Here is a 14,828-nt window from a genome sequence, read left to right as displayed (position 1 = left end):
CGTGAATATTAGGAGCGCAGTATGAGAACAAAGAGTTAATTTCAATGGAAAAGTAGATGAAAGACAGGTTCGTTTGTTGCGTGATGCAGGATGTTGAGGCTCACTAGAGTGAAGTTACAGAATGAGAGTGAGAGTGAAAGTGAAGGTCCGGCATCAAGAAAAGACCCACAACTATCTCGGTGAAATGGGCAGGTGCTCGGTCTGCTTCGGTGAACGACACAAAGGGGAAGGAATTTCGCATCAATGGTTCTTCCGACCCACAATATTTTGGGAGATGGCCCAAGCTCACCGAGAGCTTTTTTTGGAGTCTTACGATTTTCCAATGACGAAGGCTCCCCGGCTTCCCGGTCATTCTAGATCATATTGTTGCTTAAACCTTCAATTCCTTCAGCCATGTCGCAAGCCACCACGAGGCTTCTGTGGAAGTCTCTTTCCTCCACAACTTCGACACAATGCCGACGATGCATTTCCCAAGCGACGTTTCCTAAGCAGACGACCCGGCCGACTGGCGCTGCGCCGAGCATGCTCCAGACGAGACCTTCCCCGGCGCAAAGGAGGACGAAGACGTTCAAGACTGTGGAGGAGGCAAAGAGCAGATACAGAGCAGGGGTACAGTCTCTACCCAGAGCATTCGGGTGATCTCTTGCCATTGAGAGTGGTCATGCTGACTGGATATCTGAACCAGCCCTTTTCATGGAAGGCCGGCCTGCTGTTCGTCGGAACCGGTGTTGGCCTGACGTGGTACTTCGAGGCCGAGAAGAAGCGCATGGAGCGCAAGCGCATTGCGGAGGCGACCAAGGGCATGGGCCGGCCCAAGGTGGGAGGACAATTCGAGTTGACCGACCAGGACGGCAACAAGTTCACCAGCGAGGATATGAAGGGTCGCTACGCACTGGTTCGTTGAGCCGTACAATGTCGCAAGGGAAGAAGAAGAAGAAAAAGCTGACAATATCTGCCACAGGTCTACTTCGGCTTCACGCACTGCCCCGACATCTGCCCCGACGAACTCGACAAAATGGCCCAGATGTACGACCTCGTCGAGAAGCAGCGCCCAGGCTCCGTCGTGCCCCTCTTCATCACCTGCGACCCGGAGCGCGACACCCCCAAGGTGGTCAAGGAGTACCTGTCCGAGTTCCACCCCAAATTCATCGGCCTGACGGGCACCTACGACGAGATCAAGGCCATGTGCAAGCTTTACCGCGTCTATTTCAGCACGCCGCAGCATGTCAAGCCAGGCCAGGACTACTTGGTCGACCACAGCATATACTTTTACCTGATGGACCCCGAAGGCGACTTTGTCGAGGCGCTGGGGCGGCAGCACTCGCCGTCCCAGGCTGCCAAGATTATCCTGGACCATATGAATGATTGGCAGGGAGGATGGAAGAAGGAGGAGTAGGCTGTGTGTGTGAGAGAGAAGAAGATTGATGAAAAGTGTGTGGTGTACCAACTTGTGTAATATGTATCATCAGATGTTTCTATGGATAGACCTTTGAGCCATCGTTGCTCCAAGACCACTCAATCACACTGTAATACCTTTCGACGTTTGCAAGGGGTAAAACCAGGTTGAGGCTTCGCTCACCTTGACCTTGCCTTTCAATGGATGAAGATCGATGTGTTTTCTCAGACCATGGATATGGCAGTGGATGTTTAGCAATCGCATTGTGAGGAAACATTTACTGTAGTGCAGAATCATCACACTCCCTCCTGAGCCTTCGTTGCTTAGATGCTATTCACAGAAATCCGGACTGTGTTCCGCGACTCTCACACACACGGAACATGAACTATGTATGAAAAGGAATGCATCTATCTAAAGCATAGCTCTTTGGTGTCACAATATAGCTTACTCACCTAATACTGAGTTGGCCGGTTTCAAGCCGTTGCTTTGAGTGATGGGCTCAAGACGCACCCCGCAGACCTGAGGTCGACTCAGCCGCTAAAATTAGCGAGCGAGCGGAGAGCATTGGATGGATGGCAGGGGTAGGTTCCCTGCAGGGGACAGCTCAGTCAGTGTCGACCGTTATCCGTTATCCGTGCCCGCAGGTTCAACCTCAACCACACGGACAACCTCGACTCATCATCACTTTCACACTCAAACAGCAACTATTTCCTTTCACGTTCTGTCATGCGGCATATTTGAATTCCAGATTGATTTTCGAAGGACTTGCATTTTATACATCATGAGACAGGCAGTCAGGGCAACGGGCCTCGGTCGGCTCGTTTCGAGGCCGCTCACCACTTCACCGACACCTTTCAGATGCGCAGCTCCCGGTATCGGACGTCACGAGAGAGGGCTTTCCGGGCTGAGAAGGGTTACGCTGCCTTTGGCAAGCTTGCCGGGCGCCATCAAGACTATTGGCTCGGAGCGGTGGTTCAGTAGCAAGAAGCCAGTTTTCGAGGCGGGCGAAGCTCCGTCGTTTGCATTTGCTTTTGAGTGAGTCAAGCCCAATGGCGCAAAGGTTGTGTAGCTCTTTGGAGGGAGTCTGATGTGGTTCTGGAAGCCCATAACCATCATTCATGTCCCACCAGGAACTTTGTAAGGGGCGTGAAATAACGAGAGAGATCAGCATCGACGGTGTTCTATTGCACGTGGCCAAGCCTATTCCCGGGGCCGCCGAGTCGCTGCAGTACCTCAACGACAACAACATCCCCTTCATCCTCCTGACCAACGGCGGAGGCAAGCCCGAAGCCGTCCGTGTGAAGGATCTGAGCGACAAGCTCGGGGTCAAGCTCTCGGTGGACAACTTTGTCCAGTCGCACACTCCCTTTCAGGAGCTGGTGCAGGGGCCGGAGGGTTTGGGGGATAAGACCATCTTCCTGACGGGTGCCGATGCGAAGAAGTGTCGAGAGATTGCCAAGCTGTAAGTCAATTATCTCCGAGAGCTCGTATGCTCTCTAAGCTTCACGCCAACTAACAATCCAACAAGGTACGGCTTCAAGAACGTGGTGACGCCTGCAGACATCATCCACGCCCACCCCGAAGTATTCCCCTTTGAACTCCTCAAGAAATCCGTCTACGCAGACTCCCACGAGCCCTTACCGAAACCGATCCACGACGGCACCGTAGCGGACGGGGACGCGCTCAAAATCGACGCAATGTTCGTCTTCAACGACCCGCGCGACTGGGCTCTCGACATCCAAATCATCACCGACCTGCTCTTATCGCGCAACGGCCTGCTGGGCACATACTCCCCCAAGAACGGCGACGCATCGCTGCCAGACGCCGGGTGGCAGCAGGATGGGCAGCCGCCACTCATTTTTTCGAATGCAGACCTGTTCTGGTCGACGACGTACCACCAGCCGCGGTTTGGGCAGGGGGCGTTCCAGGCTGCTGTGGCGGGTGTGTGGAAGGAGGTCACGGCGGGGCAGGCGGAGTTGAAGAGGACTGTGTTTGGGAAGCCATTTGCGACTACGTATCAGTATGCGGAGCGGGTTCTTGATGCTCATCGAAAGGCGCTACTAGGTAAGAGTAAGAGTGGTGGTGCTGGTGGAGATGTCGCGCCGTTGAAGACAGTGTACATGGTGGGAGATAACCCAGAGAGCGACATCCGGGGCGCGAATGACTACAGCAACGAGGAGACGGAGTGGGCTTCTGTGCTGGTGAAAACGGGTGTTTGGAGCCAGGAGAGGGGGGCGCCTACGCATAAGCCCAAGATGATTGTGGATGATGTCAAGGCGGCGGTTGAGTGGGCATTGCAGAGGGAGGGAAGGTCGACCAAGATCTAGCCATGCGTTGGAGCATGTTGGTTGGTACTAGAAGCTCCAGCGGATGGTCCGAGTAGTGTATTGTATTTAGGCAGCCGTAACTCACCGATGAATGGCAGAGTGAGATGTGTAACTACAAATCCAGCTCGACCATGTAATACAAGGTGTGGCTGAGCTCAATCTCGAGAGAGATACCTAGTGTGCCGTGTATGCTAAGAGTAGGTACCTTATGCGTACTGGTATCTGTACATGTATCAGCAGGATTTTGCAATTTAGACTTGAAATTAGTCTTTTCTTCCAGTAACATGGCGTTGTGTGCTAATGAATGGATAGAGAACGAGATTGGACGGTCGATTGTAGCACATGGCAATTACCGGCATGGCAATTGGAGAAGAACCCAATTGTCATAATTTCGCCCAAAGCTGTCAATTGATGTCAATCTTGGGGGCGAAGTGTACCGTGTGGTGTATCGCCATGTACGTCACATGCAAGACGCGCGCGACATGCCATGGAAAGCAAGGGTCGGGAGCTCCCGACTGGTACAGTAGGGTCCCCCCTGACGTCACATTTGGTCTTGTCTTTTCGGGGTGGTTGCGTGGTTGCGTGGCATTGCCATGGAGCCGGGCTGTCATTGTTTGGTGCCAGACTTGATGTTGGCTAATTACTCTAGAGTATGTTTCTAAGGCCTCGTGAGATGTCATGTCGGTGACAGAATCCTCCCGAATTTTTAGCTGGTGGTAAAGTGATGGAAGGACGAAGTGGTGCTAGTGCGACGATAAGAAGAACCCTTGCTCTGGAATTGTGAAGCTACTTGGAGGCAATGTACCTTGACATGTGCCACTGTGGCGGAAGTCGGTGGAAGACCAAGGTTGTGCGGTTGTCGTCGGGCGCAGGCGCGGCACTGCGGGACAATGTACGGTCTAAAGTGAGCTATAAAGAACTTGGGACCAATAATAAGGTACCTTACGCAGTACATACGCACAGTAACTGGGACGTAAAAGCAGGCAGGGATGACGGGCGAGGGGTGCACCTGACCATTTCCAGCTGGGTCCACCGCCAGGAGCTCTCCCCAGTGGTCCCCGTCCCCACGGCTCGGTCAACCAAAGCGTCCAACGGCCCATAACTAAGGTACTCCGTAAGGTACCATAGGTAGGCAAGTAGGTACCTTACCTTACAACCTCAACACCACACGACTAGTTGCCCTTTTGCTGCGGCTGTAATTCGCCTGACAACCGCTCAACGTGTTGTGTTGTGTCGGTCTTTTCTTTTTTATCCTTTTCCCCTTCATCTGAACACCCTTCTTTCTTTGCATCGTCTCCCCGCACAACTCTTGCCATTCTCGTCTCATTCTTCGGTAAATCTTCTACTTCCAGAACCACTCTCTGAACCCAAACCAACCTTGCCTGCAGCCAACCCCCCGTCACCCCTCACAGTTGGGGTCCATCTTACACTACCTTACCTACCTGGTCTGAGGTGACCCGTGTCGCCTGCGTGCCCCACGATAAACCCCTCCGTGTCTCTTTGCGCCGGGCCCGATAAGAACCTACAGCACCCGACTCCGTACTTATCGTGGGATTCCCATTCTCTGAGCCCCTCCCCTCCAGGCTCCCCCATACCTTACCCAACCTAAGCTGCAATCGCAAACTGTCACCTCTCACCTCCCCAAAGGAGGATAACCTCGATTTTCTTCACCGACGCACATTGCAAATACCCTGTCATCTCACGCGAGCAAAATTTCTCTATCCGTATAGCCGCGACCTAGCACCATTACCCGACTTTGCGCGCGCGCGATTCCCTCCTCTCATAAATTCTGTTGCGCCCGCTTCTTCCTCTGTCTTGTCTGCCAAGATGTCGTCCTCTTCGTCGCCCCAGATCACTGGACAGCAACAGCCCCTGCGATCAGCCATGAAGACGGACGAAGAGTGCGCATCCAACCCCGCCAAAGGTCAGTTCAACTAAACTTCTGGCTTCGTCCCATTGTAAACCTACCTACCTACATACCTACCTACGGTCTGCAGGCCCGGCATCCGCATCAAGTGGTATCGTGTCATCACGACAGTGATGGGAGGATGAGCGATCGAGCACATGTGGCTGGCAGTCGATCAGCAATAGTGACTCGTTCCAATGCTCATGCTCATGCCCATGCCTTCGTGTCTGCCCCGCGTCACTCAGAGATACTTTGATTAATGCCGCCGCCGCATCATACTTCGCCACAGACACGGCTCGATGGACTAGTATCGTCGCTGGGATTGTGACTTGCAAGAAGAAATTCATGATTTACTAACCCCCTCGCAGTCGTTCAAATCGCTGAGCCAGAGGCTGACGCTGTCGCCCCGCCTCCACCTGCCCCGCCTTCCGATCATCACCACAAGAGACAGTACGCCGCCAACATGGCCAAGAGGTTGACAGGTCGCATGGGCCTCACCAGCTCCTCATCCTCTCGCTCTTCCCCTGTCATGGAGCCGTCGCCTGGCCCGTCTTCCGACGATGCTACCACTGCTGCTGCTGCTGCTGCTGCCGCGGCCGCTGCTCAGCCGTCTCAACACCATCATCGCCACGGCCACAAGGCCCACTACGAGAGTCAGAAGCTACTCGCCCAGCTCAACGACTGGTTGGAGCATGAGAAGAAAAAGAAGGCCGCCCGGAAGAGCAAGACATCGCCCCGACGCCGCTCACCGCAGTCCAAGACCAAGAAGGAACGATCTCCTGCGGCAGAGACGGCAGATCCGACAGCCCAGCCCGCTGCCTCTCGTCCGCGCTCAGACTCCATCGACTCCGATTCCAGCGACGTTTCCTTCGATAGGCTGCAGAGGATTATTGAGGACAGCATGGCTTCTATGGGTATCAGCTCGGTACCTCAGATGAGTCCCAAGGTCGGCAGGCGCCCCTCTCTCCGTCACAAGAAATCTTTGTCGCGTAGCATGCTCCATAGAACGGCGAGCTCCGACACCGATTACATTGGCGAAGACGTTGTGGTGCCGACCTGCGACGCAATCCTCGATAACTCAAAGACTCTCAGCTACAGCGGTGGTGGCAAGAGCACCGATGACCTGACCCTAGGTGGCCAGGCGGACGAAAAGGAGAAGGCCTGGGAAACATTCAAGAACGAGATTGTTCGTCTGGCTCATACTCTCAGAATCAAGGGTTGGAGGAGGGTTCCCCTCAACAGTGGCAACAACGTTATCGTGAAACGTCTCAGCGGAGCCTTGACCAACGCCGTCTACGTCGTCTCTCCCCCCGAAGACCTCGAGGAAGTACCCGGCAAGAAGCCCCCACCAAAGCTCCTTCTGCGCATCTACGGACTCGAAGCCCTCATCGACCGCGAGAACGAACTCAGCGTGCTCCGGCGACTGGCACGGAAGAAGATTGGCCCGAGGCTCCTCGGGTGCTTCACCAACGGCCGGTTCGAGGAGTACTTCAACTCCATCACCCTCACACCCAACGACCTGCGCGATCCCGATACCTCCAAGCAAATTGCTAAGCGCATGCGGGAGCTCCATTTTGGTATCGACGTCTTGGAAAGGGAAAAGGACGAGGGTCCTGCGGTGCTCAAGAACTGGGATGCCTGGCTCGGCAACGTCGAGAAGAAGATTTGCGCTCTCGACGAGGGCGTGCGCAATGGCAACTGCGTCTTCCGAGACCGCGGGTACGTGTGTGGCGTGGAGTGGAAGCAGTTCAAGGAGCTATACGACAAGTATCGCGAGTTGGCTCTCAGCGCCTATAAGGGTCACGCCATCCGCGAGCGTCTCGTTTTTGCCCACAACGACGTGAGTAAACTTACCCCTGTCTCTTCTCCCCCAAATGTCAAAGTCAGTCACCAACTCACCCGCTCACCCAGACCCAATACGGCAACATCCTTCGCATGCGCCCCGAAGACGAGAAATCCCCCCTCCTAAAGCCGGCAAACGAGCACAAGCAGCTCGTCGTAATCGACTTCGAGTACGCCGCCGCCAACGTCCCAGGCCTCGAGTTCGCAAACCACTTCACAGAATGGTCCTACAACTACCACCACGAGTCCCTCCCCTTCGTCTGCAACACGGCAGTCTACCCAACCATCCAGGAACAGCGCCGCTTCCTCAAAGCCTACGTCGAGCACCGCCCGCAGTACACCCACGGCGGCGCCTCCACGCCCCGCCTCACCCCCGCCGGCGCCGCAGACGGCAGCAGCGCCGTCGGCACGCCCGCCCTCCTCCCAACCTCTTCATCCTCCTCCATTGTCGAGTTCATGCTCGACGCCCGCGTGCCGCCCAACCACTGGAAAGAAGAAGAGCGCCGCGCAGAGGAAGCCGTCGAGGCAGAAATCAAGGAACTCTACGAGGAAACCCGCCTCTGGCGCGGCATCAACAGCGCGCAGTGGGTCGCGTGGGGCGTCGTCCAGGCTAAAGTCCCCGGCTTCGAGTCCCAGGAGGAAATCGAGCAGCAGGAGAAGCAGGCGCAGAACGAGGCCGCCGCCGCAGCGGGTGACGCGGACGCCAAAGCCGAGGTGCAGGCTGCTGCGGAGGCCGAGGCCGAGGACGAGGGCGACGAGTACGATTACCTGGGCTACGCGCAGGAGCGAGCGTTCTTCTTCTTGGGCGATTGTGTGCTCATGGGGATCGTGAAGAAGGAGGAGTTGCCTGAGGACGTGCAGGCCCGGCTGAAGATTGTGGATTACTGAAAGTAGCAAGAATTTTGACGGAGAGTGGCTACTTTTTTTTTTCATACCTTTCTTTTGCACATAGACCGTTTACAATATACCAAATTTCAAAAGGCAAAAGTCCAAGCACGAAACTTCGTTTGATTGTAGTGGACATTGCTGTATTCTTTTGTACCATTTAAAAGTTGCTTGCACTGCACGTATTGTGTTGGTAGCTACCCTATGATAGCCCTGCTCCTTCCGTCTCTACTTCCTCGCTGTAGCAAGCACCACGAGCAGTATCTCTGTTGGCCATTGCCATCCCAAAAAAAGCTCCTCAATTCATCTTGTTATACCGCTCCCTAGCCCGATCCTGCACCGTATTCACATACTCGGCGTAACTATTCGTCGTCTTGCGCTGCGCAAGCTCCGCCGCGTCGCCCAGGTTTCCGCCCTCGGCACCGAGGCCAACGCCCTCCTGATACGCGTGCGTGGCAATCACCTCGGTGCGGCCGTCGCCGTTGGCACCCAGGCCCTGTCCCGTGCTCCAGCCCATCTTGGCCAGCATCCCCGCGCCCTTGGATTTCGGAGGCGCCGGCGGAGGTGTTTTCTCCTTGGATGCTGCCGCCGCCACTGTCGCCGCTGGAGGGTTTGCTGTCTTGTCATCTTTTCGCATGGGTTTATTACCGCCTTGGGCAGGAACCTTGGGTTTCGCGGGTTGGTTAAACACCTCTCTCCGCTCCTTGGCGCGATCGCGGTACTGCGGGGCTGATTCCTCGTCCGCCGCTGGCGCCGCCGGCTGCTCTTCTGCCTGTTTCGCCATCCTCTTGTCGCGGGCAGCTAGTCGTGGCTTAGCTGCCTTGACCTTCTCCTCGTCCGCTGTGGCGTTCTTGTGGTTCCTCGACTTTTCGTGCGTGTTGAGATCATCCAGAGATTTGTACTTCATCATGCAGATCAAGCAGCAGATCTTTTCGCGGTCCACGTATGATACTGGTGCTTCCGACGTAGATGTCTTGTCCGTAGCCGCAGTTCCCGTCAGAGGCGCGGATGTCTTGGAATCCTCGATCGTAGGAGCCCCATCCGGCGATGCTGTCGGAGCAGGTGCTTTCGCAAGGCTCGCGCTAGTCAAAGAAATCTTGATAGGTCCGGTAGAAATTGCGTTCGCGCCAGACAAAGAGATCTTCACAGGAGCGCGCTCCTCCGACTGATCATTTTCACCAACAGCATCGGCGGCCCGCTTGCCCTCGTGTATTTCAACGTGCCGTTTCTGCCAAAACGCCATTTGTCCAGCCATTGGCACCGACTTTTTGGTGGAAGAGGCGGGCAGGTTTCCGTCTGCCTTGCGTTTCTTACCCTTCTTCGCTTCGTCGGTAGCATCCCCTTTGCTTCCGTCCCCAGAGGTGCCGCCAGGGGGTACTTCGGTGATCACTCTCTGGCTGGGATAGACGTGAGGCTCCCAATACTTGACCCGAAGAGTCGGGTTAAAGAGCGGGTTGAACGAGACACGCTCGTTAAATCGCGTCACTTCCCTGAGTTCTGGCACGAAGACGCCCAGATGGATGGTCGAAACGGTCACAGGTTTCGAAGCAATGGTAAATTCGCGCATCATCTGAAACTTTTTCATGGCCGCCATCGCATCTTCCACGGTCCAGAACTCGGCAAATCCAAAATTGAACGACTCGTTCGTCTCTTGATCACGCATCAAGAATGTGCGATGGAGAGAGCCCGGCCTTGCGCCGTAGCCAGATGCATCGCCGGTCGGGGCAGTGGACTTGAGCTTTGGCCCGTCGCCGGAGTTCTTTGCTGCTGCTTGCTTTTGCACGAGCTCTAATTTTCCAGCTCCCGCCGAGAACAAATCTTCGTTAACGGAGGGCGCCAAAGGGAAGAATACCAAGATTTGAGAAGGTGTATCGGATGCATCGCTCTCGCCAGTCAACAAAAACCGGTATTGAGAAGGATCTGGCCAAGTCAGTACGGGTCTCGCACTCCGCAAACAGGATCGTTGAATGTGCATACCTGTGGGCGGACCGCCGCAGTTTTTGCAACGGCTCCTGGTCGCATAGTTTGAAAAGTCACAGGTCGGACAGCTCCAATTGGCGGCATTTCCGGCGCGACTTTCTCGTTCGGCGTCATCGCGGTTCCTTGCGTAGTGGATGTAGATGAGGGTCATGCCATCTGTGCTATCATCAACCTCCCCGCTGAAGAAGTTGATGACAAGCTTAGGATAGTTTGCTTTGACGAACTCGACCGCCTGTTCGACATTTTCAAACTGCGCGAAAGCGCGACGCTTGCCTAGCGCAGGTGTTAGCAAGTACAGGTGAGAGTGTGGGGGGAACAGGTGGCTTACCTCGCCCAGCCGAGGGGATGCGAAGATCAACAGATGGGTATTGCGATAGATCGGACTGCTTGAATAGACAGTCCCGCACCGTCTCGAGAGACACATCGGATGGCAAGCCTTCCAGGATCACAGTATCACTCGGAGTACCAGCTTGTCGAAGAGGCGATGTAGAACGATCGCGACGAGGATGGCGATCTGGGCTGCCACCTGGAGAGGCGGAAAAATGACGAAGATCCTCGTCAGGACCACGTCTGGCATCATCGCGGCGAGTGCCATCGTCGTAGTGAGGGCGAGAGTAGCCCCGGCCACCTCGATCGTAACGACGTGATCCGCGGTCGTCGCCGTCATGTGGGTGAAGTAGCGTAGCGTCTTCATCACGGCGATCCATATAGTCATCCCGACCACCGCCTTGATCTCCCGATCGAGGACGTGGCTCGTGGGCCTCACGCGGCGGTCCATGGTAGTAACGGTCGTAGTCTCTTGCGCGGTATTCTGCAGTCTCACGATCCCAATTCCGGTCCCGATCCCAGTCGCGCTCGCGACGGCGGGTATCCTCAGGGGCGTAGCTGTCGTCGTCGTAGGACAGCTCGAGGTTATTCCTGGGGGGAGACCTAGAAGAGTCTCGTCGTCCCGTGGGCAAGTTAGCAGAAGCTCAAACCAGCCAGATGTACTGCAGATGGTCATGTCCTCCGCAGGCTCAGCTTAGTCTCTTTACCCTGCCGCGTTCGAAAGCCGTCGTTGTCTGAATACTGTTGTTGATCTCGTAGAGGGGATCTTCGTCGCTCGTACGGTCCCCTCTCGCGCGTGCGATGGTTGTCCTCGTACATGATCGCGGATCGCAGGAAGGGGTGTGTCCGATCTTTATGCGCGCTGCTTCGGGCGTGAACTTGGTCGAGTTTTGCTTGGTCCGGAAAGAAGAAGAAGAGGAGGGAAGGAAAGAGTAAGGCGCGGTGCTGTCCCTCGTGAGGCGTGCGACAAGACCGTGCCTTTATGCTTCAACCAGGTCTTGGTGGAACGACAAAGGGCGACGGGCCTCAGCAATGGGCTTGGGCGAGGTCGGGAATGAAGAAGGGATGGTTCACACAACGCTGGGGCCGGCTGAAGCTTACCCCCCCTGGCAACTTCCATTCGTGGTTGACTTGCGGCTGCCTCTCATGGGATTCCGCCTTATCTCTTGCTTAGTCAAGCGGGGTCGTCGATAAGGTTGGTATGGACCTGGTCCGCGCTCCTCCATCCTTGTACCTTGTACCTGGGTACCCATCAACCTCATCCTCCCCACGTTCATCATTGTCATCTTTTGAGGTAATTTCAACCCAAGGTCATGAAGTAGATCGGCATATTGCTGGAATTTGAGGAATACTTGTTGATTCCTTGAAGCGGATTGCATAAGATATCCAACAAAGAGTTGAGCTACGTTGACCAAAATCCTTCAACTTCGAAAAGCCCATCGTCATCTTGGATACTTACACGGCCTTAACCCCACTACCTCTTTTTGCCATCAACCACGACTTGGAGTAGCAGCACATCTTTCCACCTCTATTGTTCGCAAATCCCATAGCCATGGAGAACCAAGATCAAGGACCGTTGGAGGTCTTCGAGGACTCCTGCTACGTTGCCCTCACCTACCATGTCCTCGACGCTTCAGCCATCATGAACCGAGTCCGCTCACCACAAGCCGGCGCCATCGTCCTCTTCTCCGGCACAACACGCGACACCTTCGGCGACAAGCCCGTAAAAGAGCTACAGTACAGCGCCTACACGCCCCTCGCCCTCCGCACCATGATGTCCATCGCCAAGGCCATCTTCGAGAAGCACGGCTTGAAGGGCTTCGCCATGATTCACCGCTTGGGAACAGTCCCCATCGGCGAAGAAAGCATCTTGATTGCAGTATCATCGCCGCATAGACAGGCGGCGTGGAGAGCCGGCGAGGAAGCTTTGGAAGAGTGCAAGGCCAAGGTCGAGGTATGGAAGCGAGAAGAGTTCCACGGCGAAGAGGGCGTGTGGAGGGCGAATCGGGATGGAATTGCTGGGCAGAAAGAGGTCGCTAGGGATCAGAGCCTTCCAGAAAGCTCTAGTCCAGCTCCAACATGAAGTTTTTGAAAAGTTCAAGACCATTTCTTTGAAAATGGGCCTCACCTTTGTCCAGGTTGCAAGCTGCTTCCATCCGTGTTAGGGGGTTTATCATCACGCAGAATGAGCTGCTCACAAATCCATACGTAATATTCTTTTCTACCAGTAGGTAAGTTGACTAGAAAGCTGTGTCACTTGGTCAAGCATTATGCGTGCCGATTTGAGACTATCGCCTTGTGGGCGTTAAAGGTGCTCACCTAGTCATGGACGGGGAAGGATATACATGGTGCCCTAGACTCATTCAAGTCTCGCAGTGTAGATTCAACATTTTGGGCATGTCGGCACTTTTGACGATTAAAATAGAATGTGGGCATTTGATTTGCCTATATCTCAGTATCCAAGCGCGCCAAGTCATCTATGCATCTAGCTTCAGATGATCCAGCATTGTATCGATCTTTCCAAGTAAGATTTGGTAATTGATCGCATCTGAAGCGAATTCGTCTTCTGCCACCTCACCTCCAAGAGTCTTCACTCCCTCTCCGTCTTGGCCATTCTCAACGGTCGCAGCAGTAGGAGGAACAGGGGCGGTTTCCTGTGGGGCAGCACCAGCCTCACGCATCCCCTCATTCAGCTGTTCGCTCTGTGCAGCGATGGCTTCGGCCATTTCGGCGTTGATCTCCCCCTCTTCATCCATCATCTCCTCAAGGTTGGCGTCCTCGAAACGCAAACGGAAGCGCTCGCCCAGATAATATCGGATGTCATCCAACAACTCAATAGTATCCGTCTCTTCACGGTTCTTGAGTCTTTCCGCACTCTCCTTGATCAGCTCCGCAAACTCGGCCTCGTCAATGTAGTCCTCTAAGCGGTTGGCCAGGTACCGAGCAGCAAACTCTTCCAGGCGCTGGACGCGCAGATCCCACGCCGCGTGGATAACGTCGTAGATGTTGATGGGCTCCATATCCTCTTCCCGGTGGTCCTCTCCGTCGGGCCTGTGAGTGCGGTCAGCCCAGATGTTGCTGCTGCCGCTTCCCAGGGTACTGATGGCCTGCGCTGCTTTCGTCTTGAGCTTGTCGAGGAAGAGAATGTCGGCCGTGTAGAGCAAGTCCAAGGCGAGCTCGAGAGGGCAGTCCACCTTCTCAGTGTACAAGAACGTAAGCACGATTTCGAGGACCTCGGGCATACAGTCCACCGTGACGACGTGTAGGTTTTCCGAATCTTGCGCCTCCCTGAATTCGCTAGAGAACATGGTCTCGAAGTACGGGCTGCGGATGAGCATCGCCTTATGAACGGGGTAGACGACCGACTTTCGAGGCCGTTTCCTGGGTTTATCGCCGAGGGATGCAAGTCCGAGCGGGATGCCGACAGCATGTACAGCATTCTCAGGGTCCTCCGCATCATTCTCGATTTCGTCGCTCTCCGGCTCGTGTGCGCACAGGAGGCAATCGGCGAAGATTGAGTTGTCGTGACGCCATTTCACCTCGCCGACCCTCTTTGTCTCCACGATCATCTTGTGGCCCAGGACCTTCTCCCGGTAGAAACGATCAACCTGGGTCTGTGCACGCTTCACCTCGTCCTCGTACCTCTGGCGCGAAAGACGTCGGTCATTGCCCGCCAGGATTGCCTCCCATAGTTGCTCGATCTCGAGCTGCTTGCTGAGCTTATCAACACCAGTGAGAACCTCTTCCTCCGTCACCGTACTGCGAGCATTGACCACATCTTTGGGTACTTCTCCTAGATACAGATAGCGTAGGGCAACTTGGAAAGACTCAAGTGGGTAGGTGGTCGGTAGCTTCCATGTTGCTGTATCGGGTGCGCCATCGAGCTTCTTCCTGAAGTACGGCGTCCGTGCTGCCAGGAGAAACTTATGCATGTTGAAGGACTGTGCTGCTGCAATGAGGCTGATATCGGTTGTCTTTGGAACGTTCTTGGAGAGTAGACTAGTAATGTGTCCGGCCCAAGGCTGAAGGGGGTCTGTAGATTTTGAATAATCATACTCCAACAAGAGGTTTCGTATCCTGTCATTGAGGGCATTGTAAATGCATCGTTCGCCCTGGAATGTGTTCCTTTCGGCCAGTGCACCTTTCATATTGATCAGTCAATACG

At 54.9% G+C, this 14,828-nt stretch overlaps 6 protein-coding genes across 6 annotated transcripts; 4 read left to right on the top strand and 2 right to left on the bottom strand.

The window, feature by feature from the left end:
* Window positions 1-661: 661 nt before the first annotated feature.
* On the top strand, window positions 662-1,396 carry SCO1 (Cu-binding protein; the record flags this gene model as incomplete). The annotated part of the gene is made up of 2 exons (XM_053198960.1): window positions 662-895; window positions 962-1,396. 2 exons carry the CDS (start codon window positions 662-664, stop codon window positions 1,394-1,396), a joined length of 669 nt encoding a protein of 222 aa, XP_053043622.1.
* A 1,118-nt stretch (window positions 1,397-2,514) lies between these two features.
* Window positions 2,515-3,723, top strand: N0V96_011269 (uncharacterized protein; the record flags this gene model as incomplete). The annotated part of the gene is made up of 2 exons (XM_053198959.1): window positions 2,515-2,858; window positions 2,925-3,723. 2 exons carry the CDS (start codon window positions 2,515-2,517, stop codon window positions 3,721-3,723), a joined length of 1,143 nt encoding a protein of 380 aa, XP_053043621.1.
* A 1,827-nt stretch (window positions 3,724-5,550) lies between these two features.
* Window positions 5,551-8,359, top strand: N0V96_011268 (uncharacterized protein; the record flags this gene model as incomplete). The annotated part of the gene is made up of 3 exons (XM_053198958.2): window positions 5,551-5,647; window positions 5,998-7,469; window positions 7,541-8,359. The coding sequence occupies 3 exons, from the start codon at window positions 5,551-5,553 to the stop codon at window positions 8,357-8,359; spliced, it is 2,388 nt and encodes a 795-aa protein (XP_053043620.2).
* Window positions 8,360-8,654: 295 nt separating this feature from the next.
* N0V96_011267 (uncharacterized protein) lies at window positions 8,655-11,482 on the bottom strand (the record flags this gene model as incomplete). The annotated part of the gene is made up of 3 exons (XM_065759220.1): window positions 8,655-10,609; window positions 10,665-11,254; window positions 11,406-11,482. The coding sequence occupies 3 exons, from the start codon at window positions 11,480-11,482 to the stop codon at window positions 8,655-8,657; spliced, it is 2,622 nt and encodes an 873-aa protein (XP_065612117.1).
* A 733-nt stretch (window positions 11,483-12,215) lies between these two features.
* On the top strand, window positions 12,216-12,746 carry N0V96_011266 (uncharacterized protein; the record flags this gene model as incomplete). The annotated part of the gene is made up of 1 exon (XM_053198956.2): window positions 12,216-12,746. One exon carries the CDS (start codon window positions 12,216-12,218, stop codon window positions 12,744-12,746), a length of 531 nt encoding a protein of 176 aa, XP_053043618.1.
* Window positions 12,747-13,140: 394 nt separating this feature from the next.
* Window positions 13,141-14,811, bottom strand: N0V96_011265 (uncharacterized protein; the record flags this gene model as incomplete). The annotated part of the gene is made up of 2 exons (XM_065759219.1): window positions 13,141-14,696; window positions 14,805-14,811. 2 exons carry the CDS (start codon window positions 14,809-14,811, stop codon window positions 13,141-13,143), a joined length of 1,563 nt encoding a protein of 520 aa, XP_065612116.1.
* Between the last annotated feature and the right edge of the window lie 17 nt (window positions 14,812-14,828).

This window comes from Colletotrichum fioriniae (genome assembly GCF_027942845.1).
Source record: "Colletotrichum fioriniae strain IMI 355084 chromosome Unknown scaffold_17, whole genome shotgun sequence".
Classification (NCBI taxonomy): Eukaryota; Fungi; Ascomycota; class Sordariomycetes; order Glomerellales; family Glomerellaceae; genus Colletotrichum; species Colletotrichum fioriniae.
This window is presented reverse-complemented; position numbering and strand designations above follow the sequence as displayed.